This window comes from Sycon ciliatum, chromosome 11 (assembly GCF_964019385.1).
Source record: "Sycon ciliatum chromosome 11, ocSycCili1.1, whole genome shotgun sequence".
Taxonomy (NCBI): domain Eukaryota; kingdom Metazoa; phylum Porifera; class Calcarea; order Leucosolenida; family Sycettidae; genus Sycon; species Sycon ciliatum.
The window spans coordinates 13,147,154-13,163,412 of record NC_088653.1 but is presented as its reverse complement, the minus strand read 5'-3'; the positions used below and the strand labels follow the sequence as shown (position 1 = coordinate 13,163,412).

The following is a 16,259-nucleotide window of genomic DNA, read 5'->3' as shown; positions in this document are numbered from 1 at the left end:
TCCAAGACGTGCAGATATGGTTGTGTTTGACAGCAATATCCGTACCAGTCGGATGTCGTCCTCCGTGACGATTGCTCTCATGGTACTCAGCAGCTTCTCCCTTGAAAAGGTGACTCAGACTAAGCCAGACTAAGCACTCAAACTAAGCACCCAGATTCCAAAACCACCTGATATGAGTTTTTGCCTTTGCTTGACTCCATCGAAAGGGTATGAACGGTTGCACACTCTAGGTAGCTTAGTTACCCATGATCATACTGTACACTCTAGCACTATGATCATACTGTACACTCTAGTACTATGATCATACTGTACACTCTAGTACTATGATCATACTGTACACTCTCGTACTATGATCATACTGTACACTCTAGTACTATGATCATACTGTACACTCTAGCACTATGATCATACTGTACACTCTAGTACTATGATCATACTGTACACTCTAGTACTATGATCATACTGTACACTCTAGTACTATGTTCATACTGTACACTCTAGTACTATGATCACACTGTACACTCTAGTACTATGATCATACTGTACACTCTAGTACTATGATCATACTGTACACTCTAGTACTATGATCATACTGTACACTCTAGTACTATGATCACACTGTACACTCTAGTACTATGATCATACTGTACACTCTAGTACTATGATCATACTGTACACTCTAGCACTATGATCATACTGTACACTCTAGTACTATGATCATACTGTACACTCTAGTACTATGATCATACTGTACACTCTAGTACTATGATCATACTGTACACTCTAGTACTATGATCATACTGTACACTCTAGTACTATGATGATACTGTACACTCTAGTACTATGATCATACTGTACACTCTAGTACTATGATCATACTGTACACTCTAGTACTATGATCACACTGTACACTCTAGTACTATGATCATACTGTACACTCTAGTACTATGATCATACTGTACACTCTCGTACTATGATCATACTGTACACTCTAGTACTATGATCATACTGTACACTCTAGCACTATGATCATACTGTACACTCTCGTACTATGATCATACTGTACACTCTCGTACTATGATCATACTGTACACTCTAGTACTATGATCATACTGTACACTCTAGTACTATGATCATACTGCACACTCTAGTACTATGATCATACTGCACACTCTAGTACTATGATCATACTGTACACTCTAGTACTATGATCATACTGTACACTCTAGTACTATGATCATACTGTACACTCTAGTACTATGATCATACTGTACACTCTAGTACTATGATCATACTGTACACTCTAGTACTATGATCATACTGTACACTCTAGTACTATGATCATACTGTACACTCTAGTACTATGATCATACTGTACACTCTAGTACTATGATCATACTGTACACTCTAGTACTATGATCATACTGTTTTTTTTTTTTTTTTTTCGTCATGTCACCACATATATTTTTGTACACATATTATTAAAAAGAGTTGGCACCTATGAATTCAGGGGATGGCCCACGCCTGGTAAAAAGAAAAAGAAAGAAAAAAGAATGTCTGGCACCTATGAATTCAGGGGATGGCCCACGCCTGGTAAAAAGAAAAAGAAAAAAAGAAATCATAACAAAGAAAACTAACTAATAGCGAAAAAACAATACAGCCATATAACAAGAGGTGAGGGTTAACCCAGACGACACTCAGCATTCACTAGAGCTGAGGGGCACTCCAGCTGCTGATCCAAAGGTGCTCGCCTGGATCGATGACCTCTTAAGCTTGCAATCGCCGATCTGATGAGGGCAAACCCTAGGCGGCAACGAAGGTGAGCCATCACCATGGAGAACGGTTCCTTCCGCTTCTCGGCCAGCATTGATGCAATGCGCTTGAGGAAAGCAGAGGCAGCCTTGCCTTGACCACCGGAGGCACAAAACACCAAGGGGACGAACGATGCCTTCTCTACTTCCCTAACACGCTCTTCATAGTGTCACCGTTTCTCCTTCTCGTGCTTAGTGAACGTGCTGTTGAGGGAGGGAGCGGTGTTCGATCGGACAAAAGGGTTAAATACCCGGACATCAAAGAATGTCCTCTCGAAACGGCCGCCCCACACCCCGCTGGCAGCAACATCTAGGCGGGCGCCATCCTCGCTGATTGCAGTACGATACCTCATCCGTTCCCCGGAAAGTGGCTGGAGAGACGGCTCCACACTTACGTCATGTGCGACGCGTGAAAGCAGTGAGGCGGTGATGTCTCGCAGCTCGTTATGCCGGAGTGACGGATACCCTCCAATAGGGCACGACAGGGCATGCGCGGTGCTGAATGCCTGCCCACAGACGCAGGCGGACGGCAGCATTGGAGGGACCCAGCCATAGCGAACATGGATGGCATCGCGAAAGCCAGCCTTGCTGAGGGAAAAGCCGTGGACTTTCAGTGGCCGGCACGTGAGCCAATTGGAGGCCCCCTTCAGCGAAGCAAGCTCCACACAACGCTGCAATTCCTGCGAAGAGGCTGAGACGACATCCTTGGCGATGGTTGACTCCTTATTCCGCTGTCGGCTGCGGACTTCGCACTTCCTGTGCAGCGTAAGCTGCGTGACGTCGGGCAGGTAGGACATGCCAGAGAGGATTCCCTCAACCAGCGTTTGGGTGATGTGGCAGGATGAATGGAACTGTTCTGCTAACGAAGAGACGATGATTAGTCCCAGGCCACCCAAGCGACATGGTAGAGCCAGGATCTTCCGTTCGGCAGAGCCTGGAGAGGGGCGACCGAGGAGGCCTGGGAGTAGCAGGTGTACAACCGCCTGCTCCAAGGGCTCCAGCAGGGTAGCTGTGTTGGGTACTGTCCTGGCAACAAATGCCCAGCGATGCCGTAGACCGTGCGTAAAGGTGGAATACGCTGCATGCGGCTGGGAGTGGGCAAATGTAGACAGCTTGTCAACCTCCTTGCACCATGTGTTCACCTTGCCCGTGACATAAGCCGCTACAAATTCCGGGGTGCCGAGTGCTGCACCTAGATGTCGGTACCCATCTGAGCGGACTTGGATACGTGTGTCAGCGAACAATTCAGTGGCACGCTCAAGATGTGCAGGCTTCACTAGTAGTACGGATTTCTCCGGGTTGAGGAAGTATCCATAGGCCTCACCGCGCTGCGATAGGATGTCCCACCAGTGGCGAAGTGGCAGCAGTGTTGACGCTGCTGTAGCGTCATCGGCGTACCAACTCTGGGTGGCTCCACTGCTACGGCATTCTTCAATGAGGGGGATTGTGGCGATAGCGTACATGGCCATGGCGAGCGGGTCCCCTTGGGTGGTGCCCTCACAAGACCACACTGTCTCGCCATCCACAAATAGCTGGGCAGGGCTTCGGTATGTGTTGACAAGAGTTGTCGCCAGCTCAGGACACAGGCATTGGACATTGCGCAGGCATACGTCCCGGTTGATGCGATTAAATGCATTGGAAGCGTCGGCAAACAAGGCACCCTCTGTTGTCTCGTCGGCGAAGGCAGTGCGCATGGCGTGTATGGCTGCTTCGATGCCTCCTTCCTGGCCTGCGCACAGCTGGGTGCAACCGGTCGCGGCTTCAACTGCAGGCCCGGTGATGTAGAGAATGGCTTTTCCAACTATCCTTCGAACGACCTCGCCGATCCCAATGGGTCTGACGCCTGGCTGCTTGTCGAGCGCCATGAGTCGGCACGCCACATAGGCTTCCAGTGCAGCCGGGTCCACCGCGGAGGTTGCGAGTCTTCTTGCACATGATGCTACGGCATCGCAGAGCTGGTCTGAGTTTTGGCCGAAAGCTGAGCACATTCGTCGCCACCCAGATGCGTCCATGCCTGATGGGCCAGCAGCTCCTTCTGTCTGCAGGGCAGCCTTCCGGATCATAGTTCGATCCAGGGCAGCGAACATAATGTGGTGAGGTGTGGGGGGCACTGGTCCGTCCATCACAGCTGACAGGTCGACTGGCTGAGCGGCAGGATGTTTGTCCTTTAGGATGTCACGGACAGTTTGATTGCCAACTTTATCATCCAGACGCATGGGGCCACTGTCGGGTGTCTCTTTCAGCATGCGCATAGCTGCACCAGTCTTACCCGTGTGTACTAGGTTGGCGAATCTTCGAGCATCGTCCTCTGATTGTTTGCTGGACTTTGACCCCTTTGTGGCCGCCACTAGCTGCCGTTGAATTGTTCTGGCTTCCATCATCAGTGCATCAATGTCGCCTTCTTCCCAGAGGGTGAGTCGTCTTCGGAGGCATTCGACATGTGCTTGTCGGTCGAGGACTCGATGTGGTTGCTGCAGGGTTAACTGTGTGACTGTCATGGCTGCTTTCAACGCTAATCCTTCACCTGCTGCCTTGTCACCGAATAACTTGTAGTACAGAGTGAGTGTGCGGACAAACCGTGAGCCAACGGATCCTGAGGGCACTGGAAAGAGGTTGGGCCGAAAGTGGACTGTCTCCGAGTAGGCAGATGTAATGATCTGATGAGTTTCCTGCGCGCTCCAGCTACCTATCCGAAGGTCATGACATGCAGCTTGGTACGGAGGCAGGGCGTGAGTGGTACCTGTGTCGCTGGGGTCTTCGACACCCTCTAGGCTGGCCGTGAGTGGGGCGGTAGGATGCTGGACAGGTGTCGGTGCATGGTGTGTGTGTGGTTGAGAAGTCGACTGTTCCGTCTCCAGATTTTCGTCCAGGGAGGCAAGCAGTTGCACTTGACTGTCGGGCACTGATATATCCTTCACTGTCGCGGAGGTCACTAGGTCCGGACACCTGGTACAGGTCGTTCCAAGGTCCGCAGCCTCGAGCAGGTCCCACGCTAGCTGTTGCGAGCTAGAGACGGGCGAGTGACTCTGATCTGGGGTCTCAGTTGTGGTAGCCGGCCTCGTTGTCACATCACGCTGTATGACATCGTCAGCATGCATACTAGCACCAGTTTGACCTACTGCCGCCTCGCTTGCTGTGCGGGCTCCCGTGGATGGCAGTTGGGCCGCAGGAGCTGGCTCGAACGTCGGTACGGTACGGGTCCCTGACTCTGTGGGCGGTTGTTGTTGGGATGACGGTTGGCTGTTGCCGTTCCGGCATCGGTTTTTCCTTGAGGGGAGGCAATTCCTGCATCCTCGACCCTCCTTGTGGCACTCGCATCGGACGCAGGTGCCGTTGCCATTGCACCGGCAACAAGTGGCACTCTGCATCAGCTGGTTTGCCGGGGAAGGCGCGCCCCCGCCTCGCTTGCTGTGCGGGCTCCCGTGGATGGCAGTTGGGCCGCAGGAGCTGGCTCGAACGTCGGTACGGTACGGGTCCCTGACTCTGTGGGCGGTTGTTGTTGGGATGACGGTTGGCTGTTGCCGTTCCGGCATCGGTTTTTCCTTGAGGGGAGGCAATTCCTGCATCCTCGACCCTCCTTGTGGCACTCGCATCGGACGCAGGTGCCGTTGCCATTGCACCGGCAACAAGTGGCACTCTGCATCAGCTGGTTTGCCGGGGAAGGCGCGCCGAAGCTGGAAAAACTACCGAAAAATCCACCGAAAACTACAGCTAAGAAAACGCGTGCCTACCCTGACGTCGTATTTGCAACTACTATGATCATACTGTACACTCTAGTACTATGATCATACTGCACACTCTAGTACTATGATCATACTGTACACTCTAGTACTATGATCATACTGTACACTCTAGTACTATGATCATACTGTACACTCTAGTACTATGATCATACTGTACACTCTAGTACTATGTGAACAATGGAAGACTGATATCTGTACTGAACTTCCAGTCAACATTGTGTAATTAAACTAAGGTGGAATCGCACTAATCAATCATAGATCTTACCTGTAGTCTTTTGTTGCAATAGTCAACCACCACAAGATCACCATCGTCATCCACAGCTACATCAGTGGGGCGGTTGAATTCAGCATTACCACTGCCCTGTTTGCCTATATCACGTATGTATGTACCATCCAGTGTGGTGACCTACAGGTACATACATGTACATCACAACACAATACACCAACAGAAAAGAACAGCATGGACAAAACTTCATTTTAACATTTCAAACGTGTCCCAGCACAGAATGATATAGTATGTCTGCATCATACATAAGCTCAGTTACTCATGCAATAATTGCACGAATTAGAAAAGAAGTGAGCTTTGCACAGGAAAGCTTAGTTGCCCAGGCACATGGGTATTATAGGCACAGTGCTGGTGCTGTAAGTATGTGTCATATTGCAGTCCCTGCACAGTTTACAAGTTGGCCAATTTTTACTTTTTTGAAATTTGAAATCGTGCTACAAAGTGTGTAGTACAGACACCGTGAAAATGCTACACGTGTACAGTAAAAGAAAAAGGCCCAACCCTGCCCTGCCAGCTATTTGGGCTTACGGGGCCGCCATGGAAAACGAGAGAGCTTGGAAGCTCAGGGCCCTACGCTATGCTTTTTTGCCTTGATGACCTAGACAAAAAGAATAGGAATGTTATAAATTCTTATAAGTTTCTACTTTTTGTTTTTAGACATAACCTGGGATTCGAACCCGCACTATCCCCCTGCATGCATCCCCCGATACACTTCGCATACATACTAATTCTTCCAAGTTGCTTCACGTTATGATCTTGTATTTGAAAGCCCTATTTGAATATGCATTGTGGCCAGCGGTCTTTGATTGTACGGTACGGTACGGGATAGGTACGGGACAGGTACGGGACAGGTACGGGACAGGTACGGGACATGTACGGGACAGGTACGGTCGAGGGTAATACGCACCGTCTACCACCGCCTTGATGACGGCAAAAAAAGAAAAGGGATGTTATAAATTTTTCAATTCTCCTATTTTTTTGCAGGCATTACCTGGGATTCGAACTCGCACTATTGCCTTACATGCATTCCCCCATACACTTCGCATTCATACTCATTCTTCCAAGTTGCTTCACGTTATGATCTTGCGTTCGAAAACCCTATTTGAATATTCCGGCCAGCTGTATTTGGCCAGCTGTGTTTGATGGTACGGTACGTACGGGACAGATACGGCATAGCGCCAGGCGTGACACAAACACACAAACAAACAAACACCAAATTAAAGCTGTGTGGACCCTGGCGACAAACAGTGGGCTGAGAAAGCCAGGTGTGCCAGGGGCACCTTTTCCAGGACAGTGTTCTCTTGCAGTACCTCCACTTCCTCTGTCACCACTGCTGTCAAATCTTACGACATCTTCCTGGGGATGACTTCCGCCACTGGATTGATTCCTGAGTGAACTCGAGGCAAAAATAACATTCGCACATGTTGAGTGACTACTTGGTTTCCGATCAGCTGACGCCAGCGTCTGGTCTGAACACCAATTCGGCCCTTCGGACGTCCCTTGACCTCCGAGGCGGCCAACCTCCAGTCCAAACCCCACTTGGGTAGCTGGGTGCATTGATACTGCAGTTCTGGTGGCAGAGCCTGCCAGCACACGTATCAGGCGCTGTTTGGCTTCGGGGGGACGTGCTTCTTGCCGGGTTGTTGGTGTGACCGGGGTTGACTCTGCGGCTTCTTGGAGTAATGTGAATGGTGAGTGGCATGGCTTGCGGAAGTCCACCTGTCTCTACGGGCTCCTCTCCCTCGAAAAACAGCTCACGGGAAGCCAACGAAGGCTTGCGGAGTTTGGCATTGCTATTCCCCTAGTCTTGTTCGAAGCTTGACGTCCGTCTTTCTTTTTTAGCCACATGGCCATGACTTGCAGGCAGCTTATGCAGTACATCGGCCCAGGTCTTCGTCCGTTTCCACTCGCTTAGTTATCTGCTCATTCTGGGCAGAGCCAAATACTGACTCACCAGGGTTAGCAAGATCTGCTGAGGCTATGCTAGAGATCTTGGGGTGGATCTTAGATAAATAGATGGAACGTCGTTTTATGGTAAGTGCCTGTTTAGCATCTACCGGGAGACGCAGTGCCGCCGTAGCGGCCTCCTGGATCGGCTGACCTTGCTCATTGACGTCAGGGTTTTGGGTGTACCTCAAGAATGAAGCACAACGGATCAACCACATTCAACAACTTCGGCTGTGTCAGGTACTGAGGCCTATCCGGCCGAGCCTCTGAACGAGGTGGCTTTCTGTCAGCAGAATATACCATGCGGGCGACTTGCGCATCCAGGACTAATGCTGCGGGAGTGTCCAGGCGAGGGTAGCGGCGGGAAAATGCCTGCCCGGATTTGCGTCGGAGTTATGAGTGAAGACATGTTTGGGAAGCTTGGCAGTTTCGTACGGAACATATCGGGTAAACAGTTTCTCCCCCTCCATTCCCGTCATCCACTGGCCAGTCAGTATTGGGACCCACACAGTCGGACTCCAGACTATGTGTGCTACCAGACTGAGAGTCCAAATCACCAGTTGCCACACCAGATAGCAACGTACAAGCGGCAGGTGGTTTGATTGTGCCAGACCTACTGGATCTTCAGGACCACACAGGTTTGAGGGGAGAGGCTGTAGCCTAGGTGGCTCTCTTAAGGTGGACCGAGCAGGAAGTGGCTTCAGGGTGGGATTATTTTACCAGGTCGCCATCAACGAACCCGCCACGCGTATGCTCAAAACCGGCTCCAGAAGCCTGAGCGGGCAGAGTAGACCTCACCAAAGAGGACTCAGCCGATTGGAAAGCAACTGGGATCAGGAGTGGATCAGTTTCTGAGGTTAATGTACCATCCAAGATCTGCGAGTCATGCTCTTGCCTAGAGTTGGACTCCAAATTTCACACCCGCATCGACTATTGTGGCATTCCAAAGATGCCAAACACCTCTTGAGTGGGCGCAAGGCTTGGCCCAGAGCCTACTGGACTAGCGAAAAAAACATCCTGAGGTGCGCATTCCATACCGAAAATTCAAGACAACAGAAATTTTCGACGAAGCATTTCCTCGAGCAAAGGAAAAAAAAGATTAAGAAGAAGCTAGAGTTTAAGCGTTTGAGCTGATTGATCACGTGTGGGGCAGTTTTCTTTTACGAAAGTTTTTTTCCAGCAAAGGAAACCCGATTTCGGGTTAGTACACACTGTTATATTGAAGCCCGAAGCTCCGATATGGAAATAGAATAGGGGGATCCAAGAGAATGTTTCACACCTTCCAACGGTATGATTGCTTTTAGGACAGGAGAAACTATCATAAGGAAATGTGGGTGGATGACACTCTCTACCAGACCAATGACTTCCTGTAGAGCAATACCGTGTACATGTCTTGCTACACATCAAGAAGATGATGAAAATTGTGTATTGAGATAGATCTGTGTGCTGGTTTCTATAGACTAACCGTCACCCGATGAATGCGGAAATCAGCAATAAAGACCTTTCCATCGTTGCTGATTGTGATACCACGTGGAACATTGAACTGCACCCTGCCATTACCCTCGCTACCAAATGATGTAGAGGTATCACCAATAGACCTATAGTGATTTTGTATAGCAACCTGTAGATACACAGAAGGGAGATCTTATTCATAAGTTAACAATTCTGACCGGGTGAAAATCACACCAGCCTGTTGCCCAATCAGTAGGCCAAGCTGTTCACATAACGGGAGAAAAAATAATAATGAATGTTGAAGAAGTTATCCATGTGGTCTTCATAACATACCGTGCTATGTGCACGGTGTTTGATTACGTGTTGTCTTTTAAAACAAGGAACACATATCAAGAATCGGTGTAGGAATTCACTGCCCGGGAAAACAAAAAACTTCAAAAAACTGTGCGCTGTAAACCAGGCTGAGTAGTATTGGTCAATTCTTCTGCTTTGCACTTTTCATTGCTATCAGGCTGAGCCACATTCCCTCAGTGCTGTATTGATGCGGCCACGAAGGACAGAACCGTTGTGTGTGTGAGTGTGTGCGTTTTGTATGTGTGTGTGTGTGTGTTTGTGTGTGTGTGTTTGTGTGTGTGTTTGTGTGTGTGTGTGTGTACGCGCATGCGTGCGTGCGCGAGTGCGTGTGTGTGTGTGTGTGTGTGTGTGTATGGTGCCAGCTAGTTTGGTTGGTGGGTACCCTTATGCCTGATTGTGTTGGGTGTGTTGCCAAAGGGCTCGGCTGCTTGAAGGTGTAATGTTGTACCTGCCACCTTTGTTCGTTCCAGGGTTCATATACTTTCTATTTTAAGTATACATACCTGTTAACCCAGAGTTTTGTATACTTTTGGGGCCTTCAGGGTGATTTCCCCGAAGTTTTGGGGATTTCAGGGGGTGTCGGCCGTTGGGCGGTTCAATAGCCAATTGAGTCATCTTTCTAAGATTCCTTTTGGGTCCCTCTCCCCTCTCTCGGGGAGACCGACGCGACCAGTTTTGGCAGTGAGCAACAAGTACAAGTACAAGTGTGTGTGTGTGTGTGTATGTGTGTTCGTGTGAGGGGGGGGGGGGGGGGCTTGTTGTGAAGTTACGTCCTCCGGAAACATAAAATTCATGACTTTTTCACGTGACTTTTCTGTCAGTAACTCTGCTCAATGGAAAGTGCATTATTGGAAGGGAAAAACTTCAACACACTCAATGGAAAGTGTATTATTGGAAGGGAAACACTTCAACACACTCAAAGGAAAGTGTATTATTGGAAGGGAAACACTTCAACACGCTCAATGGATATGTATTCAAAAATCTGCAAGATCGATTGATGGGAATAGAGTCTCAGTCTAAGTTGACATTGTCGATTCATCACCGCTGGAACCAACCAAAGTGGCAGGTCGATCTATGCATTCTCGCATGTCACATTGCAGCTTCTCTGCGTCCTAGATCGTCTTCGCTGTTACTAGTACTTCAAAGTATATGGTTTACACATGTGCCATGGCCAGCAATCGAGGACATCTGAGAGTTGTAATTTTTGTACTCCTCCGAGGTGTGATTTTTGACGTGCTGGGCCAAGCACAAGGAAGCCATCTGCAAAAAAACTGCAGAAAATGGTTGTTGTTTGATCCTTTGGTGTAATCTTTGTTTCTAGTCGAAGCTAGTTGCTGTTTGGAGCAGAAACGCTGAAATTGACTATTTTCTGCATGTACTCATTCATGTACTCATGTACTCAGTCATGCAGTCTCACTCGTATTTTAGCTCTTTTTCTGGAATGGATGCTGCTCTGCGCCCCTTGGTGAACATTTCCTGCGCTCGTGGAGCAGCTGAAAATGACCACTGGTATGTCTGGTTCCTGGTTTGAAAGTGGAGAGTCGACTTTTGTGCCTTGAAAAAGGAGTAGAGAGCGATAAAGGTACGTCTGTGGCTTATTTTTGAGTGCTCCTCGTACATTTTTGATCGTGATAGAAATTCTCAGACCAAAGTCAGACCAAAGTCAGCGCGATGATGGCCGTACACTTTTCTTGTGGATTTTTTAGTTGTTTCATCTCGTATCTATGTCAGTATCGTGATGGTGAAGTGGAGAGGGTGATTTTCTTCCTCTAGGCTTCGTTCGGCCGACTTTGCTTCGTCCTCGTTGAAAAGTGATTCGGAAAAAAGGTCGATTCGAAAAATTATGTTGATTTTCAAAGTACGTGGTGACATGCGATTGCTGGCTATGCTTCCCTAGCATCTCTCTATGTAAGTAACGCTCTTTCTTTTTTCTTCTTCATTTTTTCTCTTTTTTCCGTTTTTCTCTCTTTAATTTGCATTTTTGCTCTCGGTCCGTGGTTGTTTTCACCCTTACTGTAAACCGCCCAATATTCGCGTCAATGAATTTTCGCGATTTCTCAGAACCAGCGAGTTTACGACGGCAAAAGTTCGCGAAACACTGGGGCCACTTACATCCACCCACTTTTGAAGTTAGATTTCACGATGGGTAATATTCGCGCTACGCTCTTCTCGCGAAAATAGCAAACATGAATCTATCGCGAATATTAGACGGTTAACAGTAGTTCGTTTTTATTGGCTATTTTCATTATGTGCCATGAAGTGAAAACAGTAAATGAATAAATGAAAATCTAGGGGGAGACCGCGGTGGCGCTGGTACTCATCGCCTCCGCTCTCGAGGGTGCTCCGGAACGACGACGCGTACAGGAAAAGCCAAACATTTTGCATGTTATCTGCATTGTAGTCGTACCATCACTTCACAACTGCAACTTGTATGCGACCAAGGAGACATCGGAGTGGAGGCTGCTGAACAGAGCGAGATCTTCCACGTTGAAGGCCTGGTAGCGGACGACGACTTCGATTTTGAAATTGTTAGCTTCCCAGTGCTGCGCCAAGTGAGCCACTTCTTTGCGACATGGAGTTTTGACATCCTGCTGACCTTTTCGCACTTTGGCTGGTGTTTTCGGGGAAGACGCAGATTCCAAACAGCTAGCTGCTATCCCTTTCATACTATACTTGCTCCTCAGTACCTTTGCCTTCTCTTTCTCATTCTGAAGCAAAAACTGTCAACGACGAGTATTTACCCCAGTTCTATTCTTGCATGGCAATGTGCCTGTTGGACCAAATGCAAAACATCGTCACTCCCATTGCTTTACAGCACGACACCCTTGCCTTGCGATGACTGTCATTTTTTCCAGAATGTGAATCATGCCTTCCTATGGTTCCAATAATGTCATCTGTCGTTCTTTCATGCCGAGGGAGCCACACAGAGAGCAACAGAACGAACGGCAGCGAAAATTAGTCGGAGAAAGAACCAACATGGTTGTCATTAAAATTCTGAAATTGTTCCACCAAGGGCAACCTTCCGGGCCGTGATCTCGGTGTTCATCCTGTCGCCCAGTGATTCATTATTCTATCGCGACGAACTTTATATCCCGGAAAGATGAGCTCAAGACCTTTCCAAGAGTTTATTGATTGTCGCGATGCGTTTATGTTTCACGTAGTTGCAATAGTTTGTACACTGGTCTATGCACTGCGATATAATGCGCGTTCGCTCCTGGCAGTGATTTCGGTGTTCATCCTGTCGCTGCTCAGTGATTCTTTAGGGTTGGTTCACATAAGCAAAATCGGCGGCGCAAGACATCGCAACACATCGGCGGTGAGCAAGCTCCCGATCCGTTGCGCATACGGTTCGAGTACCAAATCTACTACAAAGTTGTACAGCATGCGTCCAAATGCTACGACAGGTTTGCCAATTGAAGCTTGAATTCTTTGTTTCTTCAGTAGTTCAAGGTCTTTTGGTGATGGCCACTCGGTGCTACCTTTTACTGAGAGATCATGAAGCTACCTCCACCTTTTGTTGCAGTCTATTAAGCGGTGATGTCGAAATAATTCGTGCAAACTTTGATCAAGTCACACGAACATGTCTATGTATCCTTTAATATTTTATATTTTATTTCAATTGTATTTGCCTCATAAGTTGCACAACAGCCAAGCAGATTATCCAAGAAGGACGGGTTGGTATGTTGACTTAATTTACCACCTTGAAACAAATACAAGAATGGCGAACGGTCATAATCTTTAGCTTTAATTTAGGAAAATTTAGGATGAGTCTTGGTTTGATCCTAATTTTGACAAAGTCTGGCTCCCGGCACCGGCGATCACCGGCGCGAACGGTTTACAATTTTGGTCAAATTTGTACGGGATCAGCACTGGGGTAGATCACAAGAGTTGGGCACTGTCCAACTTTGCCGGCGGTCCCGTGAGATATTTTACCATGTGATTTTGTTACGACTGCACTGGTTCACATAATCACAATGCGCCGGGAGAGGTTGCAAGAGGCCCACTCCCGGTGACTGCCGGCGCGTACCAGCAATATGTGAACCAACCCTTATCCTATCGCGACAAACTTTATATCTTCGGAAAGATGACCTCAGGACCTTGCCTACGGTGTATTGATTGTCGTGATGTTTTAAGTTTCCCAGAGTTACGATAGTTTGTACACTGGTCTATGCACTGCGATATAATGCGCGTTTTGTACGCATATATGCGCTCATGGCCAAGAACGTCATAGTTTCAGAGTGCATATATGCGCTCCTTGCTCGACAAGCGTTAAGTAGCGGTGCATGACAAATGCAAACATGCCAGTATGCATTCTAACACACACTAACTACCCTAATTGCCAGAGTATGAACCGCACCTGAGCATGATACGCAGACCTAATTTTGCCAAACTTTAAGGCAACTCAAGGTATATCCGGAGTATAATATGCAGTCCTGATTTGAGAACATTTTTGATTACAAAGACAGTACTATAGTGTGATCAGAGCCAGCATTTTCATAAAAATTACATCTGTAAATGCAAGTGTAACATATGGGCCTCAACCAGCGAAAACAGCCCTTAGGGTCAACATTTTCAAAATTCCTTTTTGGTTAGAAATTTGTTGAACCACATCTACTGAAGGACCTCAGCCAAGAAAAAGTTCAATATTCCGATTCTAAACGGGTGTATACACCAATATACAATATGTACTCCAAATTGGTGCAATGTATGTATACAATGTATGTGTACAATGAATATTCAGCATTCGAAGGTGGGTGGGCAGCTTGAGTACTTTTGAAATAGTGAAGTAAGCAGCTATAATGACAAAGAATAGCTAATGAGTGCGGAGAGATGATCGACATATTCGCAGCTTCATCCTGCGTGGAGTCGTTCCGCAATCTTGTCTTCCATTTCTTCCTCCGCAGCTGAAGACACGACGTCGCTGCCGTCACTAGCCCCAGACTCAGAATTTATCTCAGGTGACGACTCCTCATCTTCCGACTCTGACGAGTCATAGGCCACCTTGAGCCGCATCGCAGCAGGAGATGACGGCTGCGATCCGCCTCGCTGTCGACATCGATGTCGGAACCAAAGAACGTTTCATCCTCATTCTGAACTTCAGCGGCTACTTCAGCATCCCACTCCCCACCAGGCTCGAGCTAGCTGTAGACAATGACTGCCGTGTGCGCTCTGCGAACAGCTCTGGCGTCCGCAGCCGTCGCCACAAGATCTAGGAACACTGGACTCGCCACTCGACACCTCTTCAACTTCAAAATAAATTACTTCAACTTCAAGCAAAGAGCTCGAATCAAGAAGTCGTCGCGCTGTTTGCAGCGCGATCAAAAAATCGTTGAACGTCACAAATCGACCTTTTCTCGAAAAAATTACGAAATCTCTAAGGGTCGTTTTCGCTGATTGCGGCTTATATGGTGTTTCATACACATCTTGCATTTGCAGTGTAGCTGGCGGAGGACACCAGAAATGTATGAATATGTTTTGTGTAGTCATGGACTCAGATGTGGCTAATTTGGCTACAGTGACATCCATAGTCATTAGACTACTGCCAAAGTGCGCATATTCTCATATTCGGAGCGCAGTGTGCACCAGTGACTTGCGGCCTGAAATAGCGTATCTAAAGTTCGAACTACGCTCTGCCAAACACGGTACAATACTAGAGCTACAAAAACTCACCCTGATCTGGCCTTCCATGGTAGCTGATACAGTAACTCCGATTTGTCCCTCCCAGTCACTGCTCATGGCAGATTGAACTGCAAAGTTGTCCAAAAAAAAAGAAAGAAAAAAGCCAAGCAAGTCCTTTCTTATATCCATACTATCCCTACACACACAATACAGCTATTCTTTTTTCCATACTATCCCTACACACACAATATAGCTATTCTTATATCCATACTATCCCTACACACACAATAATTATAGATATTGCGTAACAGCAAGGTACGGTTGTGCTCTATGAATTCTAACCTAAGTGCAACACCATCTCCCTGCATCAGTTCTAGTATTTATGCATGTGCAAGCCGAGGTGCATTCGAACCCTTTCTAAGAAGTCAAAGGTATGCAGTTCTGGTATTTGTGCATGTGCAAGCTGAGGTGTATTCGTACAATACCTAAGACGTCAAAGGTATGCAAGTTGAGGGCGCCAACCATTAACTTTTTTTTCGGATTTCACCGATTCCTAAAGAACAGCTGTTAACTACACATGCATACATGCACGCAACCATACATACACAAAAAAAAACATACATACACAAAAACACCATACATACACAAAAACACCATACATACACACACATCACCCCGCCCGCCCAAAAAGATAAGACAAGTTGTTTGCTGTTCTTTCACCAGGTTGTCCCAAGTCACAGTGATATTTTGAATATGACAGTGTACATTCTTGGTAAAGTGTTCAGTAGGGATAGACTGTTGACTAGTCACACTGGTCAGTAGGGGTAGACTGGTCACTAGTCACACTGGTCAGTAGGGGTAGACTGGTCACTAGTCACACTGGTCAGTAGGGATAGACTGGTCACTAGTCACACTGGTCAGTAGGGATAGACTGGTCACTAGTCACACTGGTCAGTAGGGGTAGACTGGTCACTAGTCACACTGGTCAGTAGGGGTAGACTGGTCACTAGTCACACTGGTCAGTAGGGATAGACTGGTCACTAGTCA

The 16,259-nt window shown here is 47.6% G+C and overlaps 1 protein-coding gene across 3 annotated transcripts in view; it reads right to left on the bottom strand.

Moving 5' to 3' along the window:
- LOC135827363 (E3 ubiquitin-protein ligase TRIM71-like) overlaps positions 1-16,259 on the bottom strand; it is a 59,445-nt gene that overhangs the window by 22,693 nt on the left and 20,493 nt on the right. For all 3 annotated transcript variants that reach the window (XM_065339871.1, XM_065339873.1, XM_065339872.1), the window contains 3 exons: positions 15,264-15,340; positions 9,253-9,408; positions 5,820-5,960 (listed from right to left, as the gene is read on the bottom strand). In XM_065339871.1, coding sequence (XP_065195943.1) covers positions 5,820-5,960; positions 9,253-9,408; positions 15,264-15,340 — 374 coding nt within the window. The remainder of the gene's footprint in view (positions 1-5,819; positions 5,961-9,252; positions 9,409-15,263; positions 15,341-16,259) is intronic.